This window comes from Hyperoodon ampullatus, assembly GCF_949752795.1.
Source record: "Hyperoodon ampullatus genome assembly, chromosome: 12".
In the NCBI taxonomy this organism is placed as follows: Eukaryota; Metazoa; Chordata; class Mammalia; order Artiodactyla; family Ziphiidae; genus Hyperoodon; species Hyperoodon ampullatus.
Genome location: NC_136925.1, coordinates 56,376,355 through 56,396,382, shown reverse-complemented (window position 1 = coordinate 56,396,382; position 20,028 = coordinate 56,376,355). Strand labels below are relative to the sequence as shown.

Here is a 20,028-nt window from a genome sequence, read left to right as displayed (position 1 = left end):
CTTCTTACAATCCTCAAAACTCACACATTCCTCATCTCCTCCCACTTAGTTCCATGCATCTCACAACAGCAACCATTTCCTCTGGGGTGCCAAAACTCTTGTTCCTTTTTGGATGCAGTCATTGGTTCTTATCTGCCATCTGTGCTTCTCATTTCCCAAGTAAGGAGGAACAGAACTTGTTCCTCCTCTGATCCGGTCCAGCTCAGGCACGGGTGAGGATGGCAGGAGGACAGTTTGCTGGGGATGTTCCTATTTCTATTCCTAGGGCTGCAGTAAGAGTTCTCACTTCCTAACATCTCACTTGGAAGTCACCCTATTTGCCCACAGAAATGTAAACAAAGTGGAGGTTAGCTTCCCTGCTACTCTGATTAATTATGCTTTGGAGTGTCAGTCGTGAGAACTTTTATAACACTAATTCCTTGGGAAGATGTTTCAAACGAATGGCCTAAGAATACCCTTTTATTAGAACATTATCTTTTTCTGCAAATTGAAGGAATATTTCAAATAATAAACAAGCCATATCACTATGAGGAACAATCATGGATTTGCAATCTGTGGACGTAATGTAGTAATCTAGCCAGGTATTTTAATGATAATGGTGATGAAAGAGCATAAGATTTGAACCATGAAGTGTTGGAGTAGGAGCAGCTGGACAGCCTATCTGGACCCACAATTTAGCACTTAACTGACCACGGGCAAGTCACTTAAACTCTGTGTCATTCTTGAAGTGAGGATAACATAACTCCACTTATAGCACAGGAATCCAGAATCTTAACTCTCAGAAAAAAGTAAAAAAAAAAAAAAAAAATTAAATGTGTATGAAAGAGATTTGTGGACTTGATACAGGAGTTCTAGCTCTTTATTTCTCAAAGTAATAGTAGCGTTCAGCCTACTCTTGCTATCATTTAAAATATCACTTATTTCATAAAATGGAGGACATTTAAAAACAACAAAAGTTTTAAAACAACATAATATTAAAATGAAGGATAATTCTTTAACAGGTATTCATTTTATCTTCATAAAAAATTTGGAATTTTGTTTTCATTTTCTCATTTTGCCATGGACCAGTAATGGGATGGGAACTCTCAACTCACAGGGTTACCAGAGGGACATTAAAACCATTAATACTCTACCATTATTATGCATATACATAGAATTAATTATACATCTGTTCAAAATATGCAGGATTCTGAATCTTTACTGGGGACAAATTACATTTAATAAAATTTTTGAAGATAAAAACCAAGCAAAAAGAAGTCCTCAATGCGATAGGAGTCTGATAGTAAAGTAAAATCATCTTCAAAAAATTTACAAAAACTAAATATTCATTAAATTTGCCATTTTCAGATTGTGAACATTTTTATTACATATTAATTTATTAACATAGTATGCTATAATCTGTTTAATTGAAAATATAAAGGCTTATATCTTTGATTTACTATGGTAACATGAGTATATAAGACAGGACAAAAATAATCTGTTTTTATTGGTAAATTACTTAATTCAGCTGAACATCTGGATGGGCTTTGTTTTGTACCAAGTCTTATCACATTAGAAGTCCACTGAGATGAGGCACCTTATCTCATTAATGAAAAGTAAAATTACTGACTAAATTTAATAATTAGCACTAGTTAACTTGTTCTGCTGAAGCTAGGGAAAGTGTTAGGTCTTTATAACATCAACAAATACAAGAAGCATAACTAAATATCAACTAAATGTCCTTGGTGGTATGAGTGGGTGCTGAAATTGGCACATTAGGAATCAGAACCATAAATGAAATATTACTGGCACTGCTTCTGAAGAAAAATAAATATCACAGCAAACATTCCTTAAACATCCTCCTGAATCTTCTTCACAGATTGTGGGTTTAACATGTGACAGAAAAACACACACAAAACCACATTTCCAAATCACACTTGTGGCTCATAAGGTAGTTGTGAGAGGAGCTATCTAATTGGAAATTTTGATATCTGTCACCTCAGGTCAAATTGATATGAGAATTAGTCATAAAAAGGAAGACTGGGAGATGAATCAACAATTAACCATAATCCCCATTATGAAATTTTAATCATAATTAATTTGAAAATACTGATTTATTGTTGGCATACTTCCCTTATTTAAAAAGAGACAGAAACTTATAACATCCTCAACAGGGATAGTGACTCAAGTCAATCCAAAGGCTAAGTGCATCTGAAAATTGGTGAGGGAATCATTGATGAAGTAAACCTTTCAAACTGCTATTTTAATTGGAAAGCACAATCTATTAACAGGAGGTTCAAATTTCCTTTTCTTTGTATGGTACTTAAGTACCAACCTTCCAGATTAATTCTAGCTGTTCAGTGAATTTGTGGAATTTTATCATCTGTTGCGTCAACTTTTACTAAAATATATCCATGTTGATTATTGCTAGATTTTTTATTCTTGTGGGGTATTATTCTTTCTAAATTTTTGGTTCCAAAACAGGATTCTGAAATGTAATGAAGCTGGTAATTTGAAATTAAATTAATCAAAGTAAATGTAGGCTGTGATAAGTTTTAAAAACTTACCACAACTAAATAAAATGGGAAATACAAAACATACCTCATATGTGCCTTGCTTTACTAAAACAATTTATTCACTTTTTTGTCCCAAAGTGAAAATATGGGGTGGGATTTCCTAAATACAGATGTCGCCCACTGAAAGACCTTGAATACTGAACTCTGAAGAAGGGAGTGACAGTCACTCATAGACTTAAGTTGGTGAATACATCTCACTGAGTTTGCTACCAAGAGTGTCCACTCAATTATTTTCTACCTGAATCACTGTACCTTCCTTCCATCCTGTCTATTTACACATTTCCATCTTTTTCTCCTTTCCTGGGATGCTTTTCCTTCTTATCTCAGGTAATTCAGGTTTTTAGAGCCCTTCTGAGTCTGACCACCTTCTTGGAACTTTCTCTTGCTACTTCAGTTCCCACTGATGTTTTCCTTCTTAGAAATTCTACATCATTGATAACATGTACCCTAAGGTATAGCCCTGAGTTTACTGCTTAGAATATCTGTTTGTCTTCTATACCCAATGTTATGCATATGTATATATAGATAACCATACATATATACACATACATATACATGTATATATGCACACACGCACACAAACAAGCATATATATGATTTTCGTACTTTCTCTAACTCTCTTTCTCTGCCCAGCCCATCCTAAACACACATAAACACACTCCCAACCACCCCCATCATTCCCTCCCTGCCATTCCATGTCTCCAGGCTTTCTCACATTCTCTGTGAAATCATCAAGGCCACCAATTATTGCAACAATGGCAATTTTTCCCTATCAGTCTTCATCTTCTTCTTTAACGAACCTAAAGCTCATAGTCCATCAATTCATTTATTTTTTAATTCATTTTATTTTCATTTATTTACCTCAATTTTCTTGCTTCTGATGTTTCCCCAGGGCTCCGACTTAGGTCTTTTGCCCTAAACGTTCTGTACAAGAACAGCAAACAGATAGGATGTGTTCCAATATTCCCAACTCCTACACCCATAACAATCTACACCATAGAAAATAACCAGAGCCATTTAACAGGCAAGGAAGGATTCTGATGCTTGCCATCTTTGGTTTCTTAACTTTTTGTTTAACATTCTGTGATATACAAGACCAGCAATTGTATTCATAAAAGTCCCAGTTCTCCAAACATATTAACGTTTTCAGTATCTCTCAATTGTATAATAGAGAAGGGACTATGCATTCTCCCCTTTAACCAGCTCCAAGAAAGAATGCACAGTGCCTCCCAACTTTCTTTTGAGATTAAAAAATATAAACTGTGAGAGAAAGCTTTCTTCGTTTTATGAGCATTACAACTTTTTTTAAAAAGAGAAGAAAAACTAAGTAAATTTTAAAATAGTATAATTGTGAAACTTTATTATAAAGCACCTCACTGACATTTTTCACTTTATTAATCTCCCCAATATTTGATGATTTCCCAATGTAGCAATATATTTATAAATCAACCCCCATCTCTAGAATTATCTCACACCATTCTCCCCTTCTCCATATAAATTCTTTACTCATTAAACCTAATTACTTATAGTTCTCTGAATAGATCATGCTGTTCCATGCCTTCAAGATTTATGTATTTTTTAATATATATAATACTTTTCCCCTTTTCATCTTACTAACCCTTATTTTCTCAGTACATGGTTACTTTCTCCCAGGAATCTCTAGATATTCCCTTAGTACTCAATTTAGTTTTGTTTCCCCTATTCCCCCCTCCAAGTCCTTTAAGTCAAGGACTATGTATGATTCAACACTCTGCTCCAGTAGAATGCATTTCTAGTAGCTGGTGTTCAAATGCTTGCTGAATAAATGCATGAATGAATCTGAGATATCAGTGTGGTTCCTAGAGGCCACCCAAGAGGGCTTTGTATGACACATCTCCTTGAAACACTCTTCTTGTGGTGTTTAAGAACCGTATAGTCTGATTCCAGCCCTGCACCAGACTCATCCCTACTCTCTGCCCTCTGACACTCTCAGTTGCAGCCATTCCTAACTACCTGTTAGTTCCCTGAGCAAGTACTGTTTTCCGTCTTATTTTGAAACTTCTTCCTGGCATTCCTTCTCTTCCCTCTGTCTCCCCTTTACCTGCTCAGCTCATATTTGTCCTTGGGTCTCAGTTTAGATGTCACTTCTGGCAAGCCTTCATCTACACTAGGACTAAATTTGTAAACCTCCCCTTTCTCCCTAAAGCCCCTATGCTCATTCTTTCATTGGTACCTACCACATTACACAGCAATAATCTGCTTTTTGCCACTTCTTCAACTGAGCCAGGGGCCACATCTTATTCCTGTTGGATCCCCAGCACAGTACCTGGCATATAGGTGACTACTGAATGACTAAAACCCGAATTAATAACCACATCTTCAGATAATCTTCTGCAAGTGATAAACTTAAGGACTGCCACAAGTCTTCAGCTAGAAAACTCTCCTCAAGCACCACACCCACTACACATAAGGAATTCCAATAACATCTGTTAAGTGACAGAGAGGGGCTGTAAGGTTCACAGTGGGAGTAAAGTTCTAGAAATTTGGGGGACCACAAACCCTTTGACTTTAATGCACTTTGGCCTCAACATCCTCAATTACAGCTCCTACCCAGTGCCACACAAATTCATCCTAAAATACATACAGTGTGGATTGCTGCTGTTTTGATGGCAGATCCGACATTGAGGGTTCCTCACGGGCTGCCCAGGGACGTGCTCTACCAATTTGCAATACATTTCAGGTCCTTTTTCTCCACATGTTGCGTTTGTGGTGATGAGAGCACTGGAAGCAAGATTCAGGACAGCAGGGAATAAACCTAAAAAAGATGAACAAATGAAGGTGTGTGAGATGATTTTGCTGCATTTTAAAATGAAATTAAGATAGGATGTTTTCCAGAGCATTAAATTAAATGAAAATGGAATAATCAGTTATAATTAAATATCTGACTTAATTAAGTACACTACATAAGTAGCATGTGTTATCAAGTGAACATTTTTTTTTCTTTCTGGGTCTTAAATATGAACTCTAAAGCTATCTTCTTACTTTTTTCTGTGTGTGTGTGATACACGGGCCTCTCACTGTTGTGGCCTCTCCCGTTGCGGAGCACAGGCTCCAGATGCGCAGGCTCAGCGGCCATGGCTCACGGGCCCAGCCGCTCCGCGGCATGTGGGATTCTCCCGGACCGGGGCACGAACCCGTGTACCCTGCATCAGTGGCGGACTCTCAACCACTGCGCCACCAGGGAAGCCTTATCTTCTTAATTTTTAATCTCTAATACATAATTAGAAAATCCTGTCTCTAAAACATACTTTTAAAAATGTCTTCTGTTATCTTCATGTTATTGACACAAGTCTTATTGAAACCTCCATTCTACATTTCAGCCATTTTGTGAAATTTGTCAGGTTACAAATTTTAAAATAATTCAACCATCCCCAGAACATTACCTCTCTACCTTTAGACATTGTATTCTCTAGGTTGGTAAATGATTTATTATTAAATAAATAAGGTTTCTCTTCTGTCATTCATCATTATTTTCCATTTAGCTGTACAATTATTATTTCATAAAATACATGTTGAGCCAACCCAATCCAAAAATGGGCAGAAGACCTAAATAGACATTTCTCAAAGAAGATATATAGATTGCTAACAAACACATGAAAGAATGCTCAACATCATTAATCATTAGAGAAATGCAAATCAAAACTACAATGAGATATCATCTCACACCAGTCAGAATGGCCATCATCAAAAAATCTACAAACAATAAATGCTGGAGAGGGTGTGGAGAAAAGGGAACCCTCTTGCACTGTTGCTGGGAATGTAAATTGATACAGCCAATATGGAGAACAGTATGGAGGTTCCTTAAAAAACTAAAAATAGAACTACAATATGACCCAGCAATCCCACTACTGGGCATATACCCTGAGAAAACCATAATTCAAAAAGAGTCATGTACCACAATGTTCATTGCAGCTCTATTTACAATAGCCAGGACATGGAAACAACCTAAGAGTCCATCGACAGATGAATGGATAAAGAAGATGTGGCACATATATACAATGGAATATTACTCAGCCATAAAAAGAAACAACATTGAGTTATTTGTAGTGAGGTGGATGGACCTAGAGTCTGTCATACAGAGTGAAGTAAGTCAGACAGAGAAAAACAAATACCGTATGCTAACACATATATATGGAATCTAAGAAAAAAAATGGTCACCAAGAACCTAGGGGCAAGACAGGAATAAAGACGCAGACCTACTAGATAATGGACTTGAGGATATGGGGAGGGGGAAGGGTAAGCTGGGACAAAGTGAGAGAGTGGCATGGACACATATACACTACCAAATGTAAAATAGATAGCTAGTGGGAAGCAGCCCCATAGCACAGGGAGATCAGTTGGGTGCTTTGTGACCACCTAGAGGGGTGGGATAGGGAGGGCGGGAGGGAGGGAGATGCAAGAGGGAAGAGATATGGGGATATATGTATATGTATAACTGATTCATCTTGTTATAAAGCAGAAACTAACACACCATTGTAAAGCAATTATACTCCAATAAGGATGATAAAAACAAACAAACAAACAAAAAAACATATTGAGCACATGCTATGCCAGATACCATAAAAGGTTTGGGGGTTTGGGAATGAAAATACTATTAAGATGGGCTTATTGTGGGAAGTGATCCTGATCTGAATCTTGGAGGAGAAATAGAAATGTATTTGATATAGAAAATGAAGAAGAAAAAAACAAACATACCAGGCAGAGGGAATATTATATGAGTATGGACTTTATTCTGAAAGCGTATGTGGATGCTGAGTGACTGACAAGAGGACTGAATTAGTAACTGTTCTAACCTGTTAGATTATGTGATCATATATAGATACAGATATGGATGTAGATACAGATATAGTATAGCTACCTACAGATTATACACAGAGTATACACAATGGTTCACATGTATATCAACCCAAACCATTACCTGTTTGTCATTGTTAGTAATTTTAGTGGGATTTTCTTCCAGGTCTTTAAAATTATAATTTATAGTATTAAAAAAATAGGTAATAGGAAGGAAGAAATATGCTGGGAATCCTGTTCTTAAGAGGTCAAAACACCTTGCTGGCCAGCAGGATGAAGTTAGATAGTTAAGTCCCTTCTAGCTTCTTCAAACAAAAGCCACTTTACTTACACAAAAGCCATATCAGGCAAGAGCCAATATCTCTAAAACTGCCCCAGGACATTGTCAGTTTTACTCTGTGATCTTTTTCTCCCTTCCCTCTGGCTAGTCTTGACCTTGACCCTGTCTTTGGGTTCTGTTTTGTAAGTATGGGTGAGACACCCCATGCCCTGCTTTGGTACAGCCCTGTGAGACCTAATTGGAGTTGGGTAGGCCTGGACTTCCTCAGATCTGAGGAATCATGGGAGGGAACCGAGATGGGAAGATGGCTGGTGAAAATTATTTTCCTGTATGTCGTATGTTCCAAAATATAGAATTGGATTACATCCCAAATTACCCACAGGATTAAATGAAAAAAATGTGAGCAAAATGACATGGTTATAAAACGATTATGGGTATAGAAGTAACACTGATTAAGAAGCTATTTCATATTCATTAATATGATTTAATCACCAGTAACCCCATTATGTAGATTTTATTAGACCCATTTTACAAGTGAAGAAAATTCAGCTCAGAGAAAACAAACAATATGCACAAAGTTATGAATTACCAAGTTCAATAACTATTTGAACTCAGCTCTTTAACTCAGAAGGCTAATTCTCATCAGGGCATGAAGAAAAACCTGGTCCTTGGCAGAGCTTATCAATTTACATACTTAATAAAAGAAATAACTTACCCAGTCACCACCCCTTTGTTGTTTCATAGAGTTTTCCAATCATAAACTGAAGATGTTAATATAATTTACATTTATTTTCTTTCAGTTCTTTCCATTGATTTGTTTCTGTTACATTTATTGATCATGTGCTCAGAATTAACCTTTTCATAATTTAATTGCCTTGCTTTGTGATCAGGGAACAGGTGCCTTTTGAAATTTTATTAGCAATTTTGTTGTTTATTTTAAAAAATCAGTAAAGTGTATTGGTCAGGGAAGTTCCCCAAGTAGTTTCTAACGACCAATTTGAAGAGTCATTCAATATCTGAGCTTCTACTGAATTTTCAGCAGGTTATATTATAGATTGCAGCCCATTTTCATTATAAGTTAAATCTATTAGACTGTACCTATTTATTCCCATTCAAAAGCAGCAGAGCAATATTTATTGCTATATTCAATATGGGTTACTTGGTTAAGATTATATAAACATTGCAAGTGTAAATGAACTACAAATAGATGGTGAACATTTATAGAGCATTGACTTACAACCTCTTAATTAAATTCTTAATTTGAGGTCATGTAATGTTAATGACATAAAAGCCAGTCATCCTTACCCATACAATTATGTCTGACATTTTTTTTTTCTGAATAGTGTCTAGACTAAATAAATTTAGTTGGATTTGTGGCTTAAAGAACAAAGTCTAAACAAAGAACAAATAATATTTATTCTCCCTATACTATATATTTTATTGGAGATTAGAATATGTATACTATATAGAGAATAATATAATAAATTCTTTTCTATAATATATACATTTAGTAAATAGTCTAGAAAAATTTACATCATGGGAAAAATAGAAATTTTGCTACAATATGGCAAACATTTAAAAATTCACCAACTTTTCACTGTTTTTATTTGAATGTTTTTAGACTATATTTGCTTACTCACATACTGTGCTCTATTCATGCAATTTTGCATGATTTTGATGATGTGCCTTAAAACCCCACAATTTGCTTTTAAATGGCAGAAGCACCTATAAAACCTGCATATGGAGGTTCTACTTTCAGTAATTGTGGAGTAGCTCCTATTAAATTAAGTCACTCACAGATAACAGCTATGAATTCTAAATAAAAAATATTTTTAAAAATCTCAAATACTTGAAGACATTGAAGAACAACTCAAAACAGTTAAACCAGGAGGATGTGTATTCTTAGAAGGAAGATAATGGATGTGCCTCAGACTGCCCATGCAGGGTGGCTAAAACTCAAGTGGAAACCCACAATTTCACTGTCTTTTTCTTTTTTCTTTCTTTTTTTTTTTTTTTTTTACTTAACTGTCTTGAATAATCAGAAAACAGAACCAAGAACGATCACAGCTGCTGTAAAGTGAGGAAGAAATACTGGAAAAAAGAAAGCTACAGACAGGGAACCTCAAAATATGTGTATAAACTCTTCTCAAATCTCTCATCAATAACAGATATACAAATGCCCTAGGCAGACTCCAAGTACCCCAGATTGGACTAAACGAACAAAACAGTGATCATAGTTGCTGCATTCCATAAGAAAGACAAGAGTGTTTGAGTCCAGATAAGTTAACCAGTAAAACACAAAACTATAAGATCGATAACTATTCTTCAGAACATATCAGAATCCTAAGTTTTCTACCATGGATTGTTCACAACATCCAGAATGCAATTTTACAAAAAAATATTAGATAGACTTACAAGGAAACAATAAAATGCCACCAGTACTTAGAAGAAAAGCAGTGAACGGAGACAAACACTGATATCAACCAGATGTTGGAATTAGTACACAAATAATTTTAAGCAGCTTTCATAACTATGATTAAAGACACACACACAAAAATGCTTATAATAAAAAATAGAGAATAGAAACTACAAAAAATATGAAATATACATTCTAGAACTGAAAAATGCAATATCTAGAATAAAAAATAAATATTACATGAGATCGGTAAAAAATTGGAGGACTTCCCTGGTGGCGCAGTGGTTAAGAATCCACCTGCCAATGCAGGGGACACGGGTTCGACCCCTGGTCCGGGAAGATTCCACTTGCCGTGGAGCAGCTAAGCCCGTGCGCCACGACTACTGAGCCTGCACTCTAGAGCCCATGAGCCACAACTACTGAGCCCTCTTGCTACAGCTACTGAAACTTGTGCACCTAGAGCCCGTGCTCTGCAACAAGAGAAGCCAACTCAATGAGAAGCCCACACACCACAACGAAGAGTAGCCCCCCACTCGCCATAACTAGAGAAAGCCCGCGTGCAACAACAAAGATCCAATGCAGCCAAAAAGAAAAAAAAGAAATAGTATATATGTATAAGTATATACCTGTGTGTATAACCATACATACACATGTATGCACATACACATATATGTATATATATGTATATATGATTCATGTCATTCTTTGGCTTTTACAAATTATCAATACCAGTAACAATAGAATTTTAATCTGACATTTCTCAAATCAAATGTGGAAAAACTGGTTAGATACTACAAAGGGAAACTGTTTTCAATCCTGTTCAGAATCAGAAGAATGGAGAGAAAGAAAACCCTGAATTAGCAAAACAGCTGAACGTCTTTCCAAGACACCTGCTGGCCAGCAAACAGCAGGTGAATTCATTTTCCTGTACAGCTTTCCAGCTCTTCCAGCTTTTATTTTATAAAAATGAAGAACTCTGACATAGCATCATATTTAATACATGTTTGTCTTTTGAATAACTACAAGTGAGTCACAGAGAAATGCATTTTATGTATGAGTAAGTGATCTACTGTGTGGCACAATTCAGGCTCGTTCCTTAGGATTTAGGCAATGTTCCTCTAGGTGATGAGCCAGAGGGTTGTTATCCAGTAGGAAAAAGAAGACTATTTTGAATTTGAGTTTTACAAATGAGGAAAATAACTCCCAGAACCTAAATGGCACAGCTGGTTTTCAAACACAATTATTGTAATCCCAAATAAATTAGAATTAATTTTATCATTAAAGATCCACCCTGCCTCACTCCTCTTCCTGCTCTAAATGAAAATCCTTCTCACCCCCTACATCATTCCTGAGTTCTGTGTCATCTAGTTCTCCCTTTCCCTTCTATATGCACACCCACAGGCCAACTTCCATCGTAGTTTTACAAGTCCTATAATTTATTACCAAATTTTCCTTTTTAAGAAAGCACTCCTTCAACCTGCATATTGTAATTGAAGCTTGGACTTCCTCTGAAAATGACACTTCATAGATATCCCCAGTGGATCCCTAGAAGCACTGGGAAACGAAACATAGCCTCCTTCTGGCTTCTAAATGCTACTTACAAATCAGTTCCTCTCATTGGCACTCATAACTTCTTAAAAATTCCAAGTCATCCAAACTTTCCAAGTGCTCATCTCTGTTGACTGACTTCATGAAGACCATCTACAAAAATATTGGTAACTGATTCACAGTAATCTTCATCCCCCAAATCTCTGTCATTCTTACTAAATAGGTGAACATAAACCAGCATTAATAAAATTTTATTCCACAGAAACCAGAATATGTTTAAAAAAGGTACTTTAAGGACAAACATGTCTTACTTCTAATCTTAATTCTAAGATTTCTGCTTCCAATTAATTGTTTTGTCTCCAGCTTAATGTTATCTACCTATTTATCTATCTATCTATCTATCTATCATCTATCTATACTTTCAGGTAAACGTATCCTATCTGATCTTACATCTAATGCAACAGCATCCATACTAGTCTTCCTTCATGACTCCACTTCCATTCATCTTCCAAACTGCTGGAGAAATTATCTTCCTAACAATTAAGTCTGATCATATCACTTTCTTGTTTAAAACCTCTGTGAGTTGTCTGTTGCCTATAACATAGCAGCCAAATTTCTTGGTAATCTGAACATTTATAATCAGGCCCCTATCTACCTCTCTAAACTCATCTGTTTCCATCCTCTTTCATGCCTTCCTACACATCCAGAGTATTAACATCTTACTGTTTACAAATATATCAGGTGCTTTGAAAATTCTTTGTCATGACATTATGTTGTCCATAGAACATTTTCCTTTTTTGCTTACATGGTCATCTACTCATCTTTCATGACCCAGCTCAAATATCCACATCTCTGTGAAAGTGTTTCCTCGACTTTGCAACACAGAATTGGTTATTACCTTCTTGGTGCCTACATAGTACTTAGTTTATATTTTATTATAACCCTTATTACACTGAAACTTTAATATCTTTTACAGTGGATCTCCAGTCTATAACATTATTGAGTACGGGGATAATACTAGCTAGCCTATAATAGCACTCAAATTTAAATTTATTGAATGAGAATAAATTCATGAACTTTGTTATACAGCAGAAACTAACACACCATTGCAAAGCAATTATACTCCAATAAAGATGTTTAAAAATTTTTTTTAAATTATGTTTTATGATGAAAGTTTCCTTCTAGCTTATTTTATTTGTTTGTTTCCATTGTGCTCTTTATCTTGATTATACTTAACTGTGTGACGTTTGGTGAACCACCATTTTAATATGACAGTGATATAACTCATATCTTAAAAGAAAATCTTCCTAATGTAGTTTGGCAAAAAGAATTCCTAAATATATTTTCTTGTTTTCATCAGTTAAAATATTAAACTAAATGAATATTGTCGAGGAGCTGTCTTCACTACCTGTGCCTAGCATACTATAATACTTTTTAACTAACATTCAGAGATATTGATAAACATGTTAAATATCAGTATATGTATTTTAATTCCTCAAATAATGTTTCTTGTTAACATCTACAGTCCAACTCACAAAGACCATCGTTAACATAATTGATAACAGACAGTACTTGGAGACTTGCTATGGGAAAGTCATCCAGTCAATGAATTCTCTCCAATATATTCAATTTTTAAATAACTTTTAAAAGTCATCACATATTTTTTACAATAATACAATACACATTTCTCCCCCCGCCTCCTTCTGTCATCCTAGTCTTGATACACAATATTTCTCTTGCTCGCTTATACCAAGCATCTCTCCCCTCTCAAATGAATAAGAGGAAACTGTCTGAATGTTTCTGACTTTCCATTTCAGTCTCTAGGTCTGTGGAGCATTTTTAAAAATTCTCATGCAGGCAAACAGAGCTGTTTGCAAGTAATTCAGCATTTGAAAGACAAAAGAGAACATGTCAATTTAAAATGTTCTAAGACGTGTCAAGGAAAAAAAGGAGATACTTGTCTGAAATCCTGAGCTATGCGGGTGTGTAGGAACACATTGGTATAAAACAAAAATGGGACAAAACAACATGTTGCCGAAGAGAATGATTTCCAGCTGTGCACTGCAGGAAGTAACTTAATGCTCCTGATCCATGATGCAGATGAAGAGTTTTACAGAACTAGAAAATCAGTCCAATTTGAACTACTAGCCATCCAGACACAACAATGTTTGTAAGCTGGAAAAAAAAAAAAAAAAAAAAAAACTGCTGAATCCAGTTGTTCAGAAGGAAAAAAAAAGGAGGGCATGTATTGTCATCCTAACAGGCCTTTCAAATGTGTCTTGTACTGTTGCTCAGTTCTCCTCTTTTCAGCTTCCAAAATAAAAGGATATTTTTTGGAGGCTTAAGGGTTGATTTGGTCTCCTTTCTTCTTTTCTAATCAGAAAAAGTAGTACAATGTCTACTTAGTACATGTTAAAAATTGTTTACTTTGTTTATTCTAAACAAAGATGAAAATTTAAGTATTTTTATTATTATCAGAAACAAAATAAACCAGATGCAAACACACATATTCCAAAGGGTCTTAAGCAAGTGTTGCTTATGGGATATCAACTCTATGTACAGATATTCGGACTAAAATAAGGACTACAAGGGCCATAATGAACTCAAATGCCATCTTAGCCACTTGACCCAACCAAGTGCTACAGGATTTTATTAAATTTCTGACAAAGCACATCATTAACCTTATTAAGACAGGATTATATCATGGATTTTCAATAACATAAAATGATATATATATATAAGAAAATAACTGTCATTATGACATGGATTTCTGGTAAGAACTCTAAGAGATAACACCAGGAAGGACATGACAATACATCTCTATGACAATGACTCAAAATAAGGCATTTGTACTCAAAGTTCCTCAAACTCCTCAAAATATATATATTTTTAAACCAACTCTCTAACTACCGTATGCTCATTAAATTGAAGTTGACCACACTATATTTGATCAATAAAGACTTCTTGAAATGGATAAATAAGTAAATTTCAGCAAAATATCATCTCTAGGGTTAGATTGAATAGATTCTTTTTCAAACTTCAAATTTATATCCCCAAAATACAGATCCCCACTACTCCCACTTCCATTATTTGTTGAGGACCTGGTGGACATTGCCCTGGTCACAAAATTTCCATTCCTTTCAAATTGCATGGAAATCTCACCCAGTATCCATTTAAAATTAGTATCTACAAACCGCTTTGTTTTTATTTTTTTATGTTCCACTTATAGAACAATCGTGAATCATCCTAGAAGTTTTCAAAATCATATGATAAAAAATAATTATTATAGCTGGGGCACTTATTTAGAATATTCTAACATAAGGGTACCCAAAATATTCATTGAGGGGGTGGCAGTTAGGGAGAAATAGACTGTTTCCCAGCTTCCTCCAATCTCACTTCATCCATACCAGCAGAGCATATGTTCAGTATCTGCTCTCTTCTCTCCTGCTTGGCTTCCAAAACCAAGCCCATAAACTAGATGTCTCTTTGGCAGGTCTGTCTGCAAACTCAAAATGAGAAGTAAAAAAGGCAAAGGAGAGGAAATGTGAAACAATTTTAAGTCACTGAAAACGAAATTTAGAGCCTTAAATTGGCAATTACCCCACGACAGAGGTGTTTGTAATATAGAAAACAAAATAAAAACTTTGTGTCTGTGTCTGCTGTTGACAATCCAAAGTAAAAAAATATAAGAAAGCTCTAAATTAATTGCTCTGCAAAGAGCGTGAGCTTATATTTATGGCCCTCAGACAAAAATATCAGAAGGGACTCAAGTAAGCTTTGGTTCATATAATGGCAGCAGGAAAGATGCTGTTCCCCATGGGTCCTGCTCTTTAAGGACTGCTAGACAATTTCTTATTTCTAATGATGAGACAGATATTTTTTAAAACAAAACAAAAAACACTATTCTACATTGTGCTTCCTCTGGCTTAAAAGATCTAGACAAAAGGAAACAGAAAAGTCACATTCATTTACTATGCTCTTTTTCATTTGTTTTTATCAGTAAGTATTAGACTTCCTCAGGGCTTGATCCTAGATCCTTTTCTTATTTCATTGCATCCCCAAATAATCTCCAAATAATCCGCAATAATCTCATCTACTTCTAAACCATTTACATACCATCTGCATAGTCAATGTGGAGTTATATCTCCAGGCCAGATATTTTTCTGAAGCTCCTGGTTTAATTATCCAAATACTACCTCCACTTAGATGTCTCACCAGCATCTCAAACTTAATCTACACAAAGCAGAGCTTGTGATTTCCAGTACTCAGGCACCACCACCATCCATCCCCATACAACCGCCCTGAATTAGCTACTCCTGAGTTATCTCTAGCTCAACACATTTTATTTTACCCACCCGGTGTCTCATACAGAAAGCTAGGAGTCATTGTTGATGCATCCCATCACCAAAAACTATTCTAACTCCAAAATTAATTTCAGATCCATACGCTTCTCCCCAGTGCCAAGGCCGAGTCACAGGCATTTTTAACATCTGGATTTTTGCAATAGCTTCTTAAAGGGACTTCTGACTACCCTTTGCCTCTCTTCAATCCATTTTTAACAAAATGGATTTTCTTAAGATGCAAATCTGATCAAGTCACTCTTAACATCTTTCAAGGGAATATCAGTGCACCTAGGTTAAAATTTAAAATTATTATCCTATTTTATATAATATTCTCTCATCACATTCAAAGAATACTACCTTTAGTTAGTTTCTAGAACAAGGTCCTGTTTTTTTCCTTCCTCAGGATTTTGCCTAGAAATCCCTGCCTCTTAACTTTCCTCCACTCTTTATACCTTCCTATCTTTCACAAATCTTTTTTCCTTATACCTTAATTCCTCTGAGATCTTTCCTAACTCTTTCTAAACAATTCCCAATTTTAATCCCTAAATATGCCATACTTTGCCCATGTGTAATTTTATTTAATGATTACTTATCCAAGGTCTATCTCCCATACTGGCACAGAAACTCCATGAAAGAAGAAACCATGTTTATTTTATTTACTTTGTTCCATGGTATTCTCAGAGCCTAGCGAGGGCTGGACACAAAAAGGTGCTCAAAAATATTCTCTAAGGAGAAATTCATCTTAGAACTTAGGGTATAATTGTATGCCTAGTCTGAAGAAGTGAAAAACTTCCTTTTGTCAAAATATAAAAGAATAAAACATGAAAAAAGCAAAACACAACAAAACCAACACACACACAAAAACCCTACAGATACATCTCTTTTATTGTTTTAGTGACTTGACAACAGAGACAATGTTAGTCTCCAAGGCTAAAACCATTATTTTCTTAAAGTTTATTGTGTTAATTGTCTTCTTAAACCCAAGTCCCTAAGCTCTGGGTAGTTTCTTATCTTCTGTCTTAGAAAATAAAACTGTCTTTTGTGTTTTATGTGAGCAACTTTGAATTCTCTCTGGGATTAGATTGGTTTGGTTGATAAATCAGAAGGTGGATTTATTGATTGATGTATTTCCCCATACCCTGGTCTATGTCCATCCTCATCCCAAAGCCCCCCTACAAAAAAAAAATTTGGGAAGATATAAATATATAAATGTATGGTTCTAATAAATACAATGTTAAAGTTATGCTCACCACTGGAACTTTATATTGTATCATCCCTTTCAAATTGTACCAGGTCTTAGCCTGATCCATAGGCTGAAGAATTAGAATGAGAGTTGTATGAAAAAATACTTCACAGCTGACTCAAGCATCTAATTCTAGTTTATGCTTTAAAAGCAAATTCTATGCAGCTTTAGTATATCTATGGAAATACTTGTTTTATGGACAAATTTTTTTCAAAGTGAGATTTGACAGTGTTTATAGCAAAACACTTTGTTCTCCAGCAGCTGTTTGAACACATATATAAATATGCAAGAAAACTCACAAATATTCTGTTTGCTCTTGTAAATACTTGAAGCAAAAAATCAGCATTTTACAGTCATTTAGCATAGTGTTGCTAATAATACTTTTCATTTACCAAGCACATATAAACTCTCATATATAATGAGGTTTTTGTCAGTTTTGCTTTTGCATTTTTACCAACATTCTTTGACCACTAAACTCTAAGTTCCTTGAGGGCAGAGACCATAATTCATGAATCATTTTATTCTCAGAGACAACGAGAGTCACTGACATCAAATAGATGCTCAGTTAATATTCACAATATTAATGAATATCAAAAGTGAATGAGATTCGGTGAATTGATTTCATCACATCAGTTCTAATTTCTTTTTAAAAATTCTGGAGTAAGTATATCTGTTCTAGTTTGAACTAAAACAAACAAAAACAAAACCAAGAACCATGAACTTTCCTTTGTCACATGGTACGTACTGTTAACGTTTGTTTGAGTAATGCAATTCATTGATCATAATAAAAGAGTAGCATTGAATTTTACAAAGATTTTCATTTATCGCTTGACTCTCACAACAAAACTATAAGATAGATGGTATAGGCATTATTCACTCGATTATATAGATGAAATAATAGAACATCAGTAATGATAAGCCATTTCCTAAATATAGAACTTGTGTTTTTCAAATCCAATCCCAGTTTTTCTTCGACTACATATAACAAATTCATTGAATTCCTCCAACTCTCCAGGCACTCAGCTAGGCAGCTAATTAATACAAGAATGAACAACACAGGCAAACCCTCCACCTTCACAGAGCTTCAAACTAGTGCCAGAGAATTATATAATAGAATTTTTGCATAAATTGTATTAGAAACAATAAATGAAGGAATGGAAGTAGGGAGTGACAGCAGGCAGCAAGGAGAGAATTTCGAATATACTCAAAGTAAGTCTGGCCAGAGGTCAAGCCCAGAGGGTGTCCTAAGGTAAATATGGCTATAAGGCCAAAGAAACCAGATTCAATTAATCTTCACCTTAAATACCTAGGCAAGGACTTGAAACCTAACTTTGGAGATGCAGAAATTAAAGCTATGGATCGATGAGAAGGGGTCTGACTCTGAGTCAGCTGCTTTCAAAGGGAAAACCTCTGTATTCTAACCTAAAGGCAGAGGTAGCCTTTGCAATGGGTAAAGGCAAGAAGGCTCTACAATTAGTTGTCTTAGAGATCTGAGGAAAAAGCAACCATGCCATTCCTAAAAAATCCACTTACGATTTTCAAAATTTGAAAATTTCTGAAAAACTACTGTCAAAATGTGACCCAAAATAGTTTAGTATTGCAGGCTAAAAACATTTTCAAAAATGTCCTTTGGTCTTGTGGGGGCTTTTTCCTAGTTTTTCTCATGATTATTTGGAAGCATGTCTTTTTTCTCCAATTATTAGTAGACATTAAGATAATAACTCATCACCATCAACTTTATGTTCCTTAATAACTTCAGTCACTTCAAATGTTCTAATTTTCTGTAGAGTTCCTCCCAAATAAATACCACTGCAAGTATTTCAAAGATCTTCAAAAAGCATTTTTTTTAACATCTTTATTGGAGTATAATTGCTTTACAATGGTATGTTAGTTTCTGCTTTATAACAAAGTGAATCAGTTATACATATACATATGTCCCCATATCTCTTCCCTCTTGAATCTCCCTCCCTCCTGCCCTCCCTACTCTGTATGACAGACTCTAGGTCCATCCACCTCACTACAAATAACTCAATTTTGTTTCTTTTTATGGCTGAGTAATATTCCATTGTATATATGTGTCACATCTTCTTTATCCATTCATCCGTTGATGGACACTTAGGTTGCTTCCATGTCCTGGCTATTGTAAATAGAGCTGCAATGAACATTGTGGTACATGACTCTTTGAATTATGGTTTTCTCAGGGTATATGCCCAGTAGTGGGATTGCTGGGTCGTATGGTACTTCTATTTTTAGTTTTTTAAGGAACCTCCATACTGTTCTCCATAGTGGCTGTATCAATTTACATTCCCAGCAACAGTGCAAGAGGGTTCCCTTTTCTCCACACCCTCTCCAGCATTTACTGTTTGTAGATTTTTTGATGATGGTCATTCTGACTGGTGTGAGGTGATACCTCATTGTAGTTTTGATTTGCATTTCCTCTAATGATTAGTGATGTTGAGCATCCTTTCAGGAATTTGTTGGCAATCTGTATATCTTCTTTGGAGAAATGTCTATTTAGGCCTTCTGCCCATTTTTGGATTGGGTTGTTTGTTTTTTTGATATTGAGCTGCGTGAGCTGCTTGTAAATTTTAGAGATTAATCCTTTGTCAGTTGCTTTATTTGCAAATATTTTCTCCCATTCTGAGGGTTGTCTTTTCATCTTGTTTATGGTTTCCTTTGCTGTGCAAAAGTTTTTAAGTTTCATTAGGTCCCATTTGTTTATTTTTGTTTTTATTTCCATTTCTCTAGGAGGTGGGTCAAAAAGATCTTGCTGTAATTTATGTCATAGAGTATTCTGCCTATGTTTTCCT

The 20,028-nt window shown here is 35.3% G+C and overlaps 1 protein-coding gene across 2 annotated transcripts in view; it reads right to left on the bottom strand.

The window, feature by feature from the left end:
• Positions 1–20,028, bottom strand: part of LAMA2 (laminin subunit alpha 2) — a gene marked incomplete at its 5' end in the record, with an annotated part of 604,254 nt that overhangs the window by 448,708 nt on the left and 135,518 nt on the right. For both annotated transcript variants that reach the window (XM_079716968.1, XM_079716967.1), the window contains one exon: positions 5,179–5,349. In XM_079716968.1, coding sequence (XP_079573094.1) covers positions 5,179–5,349 — 171 coding nt within the window. The remainder of the gene's footprint in view (positions 1–5,178; positions 5,350–20,028) is intronic.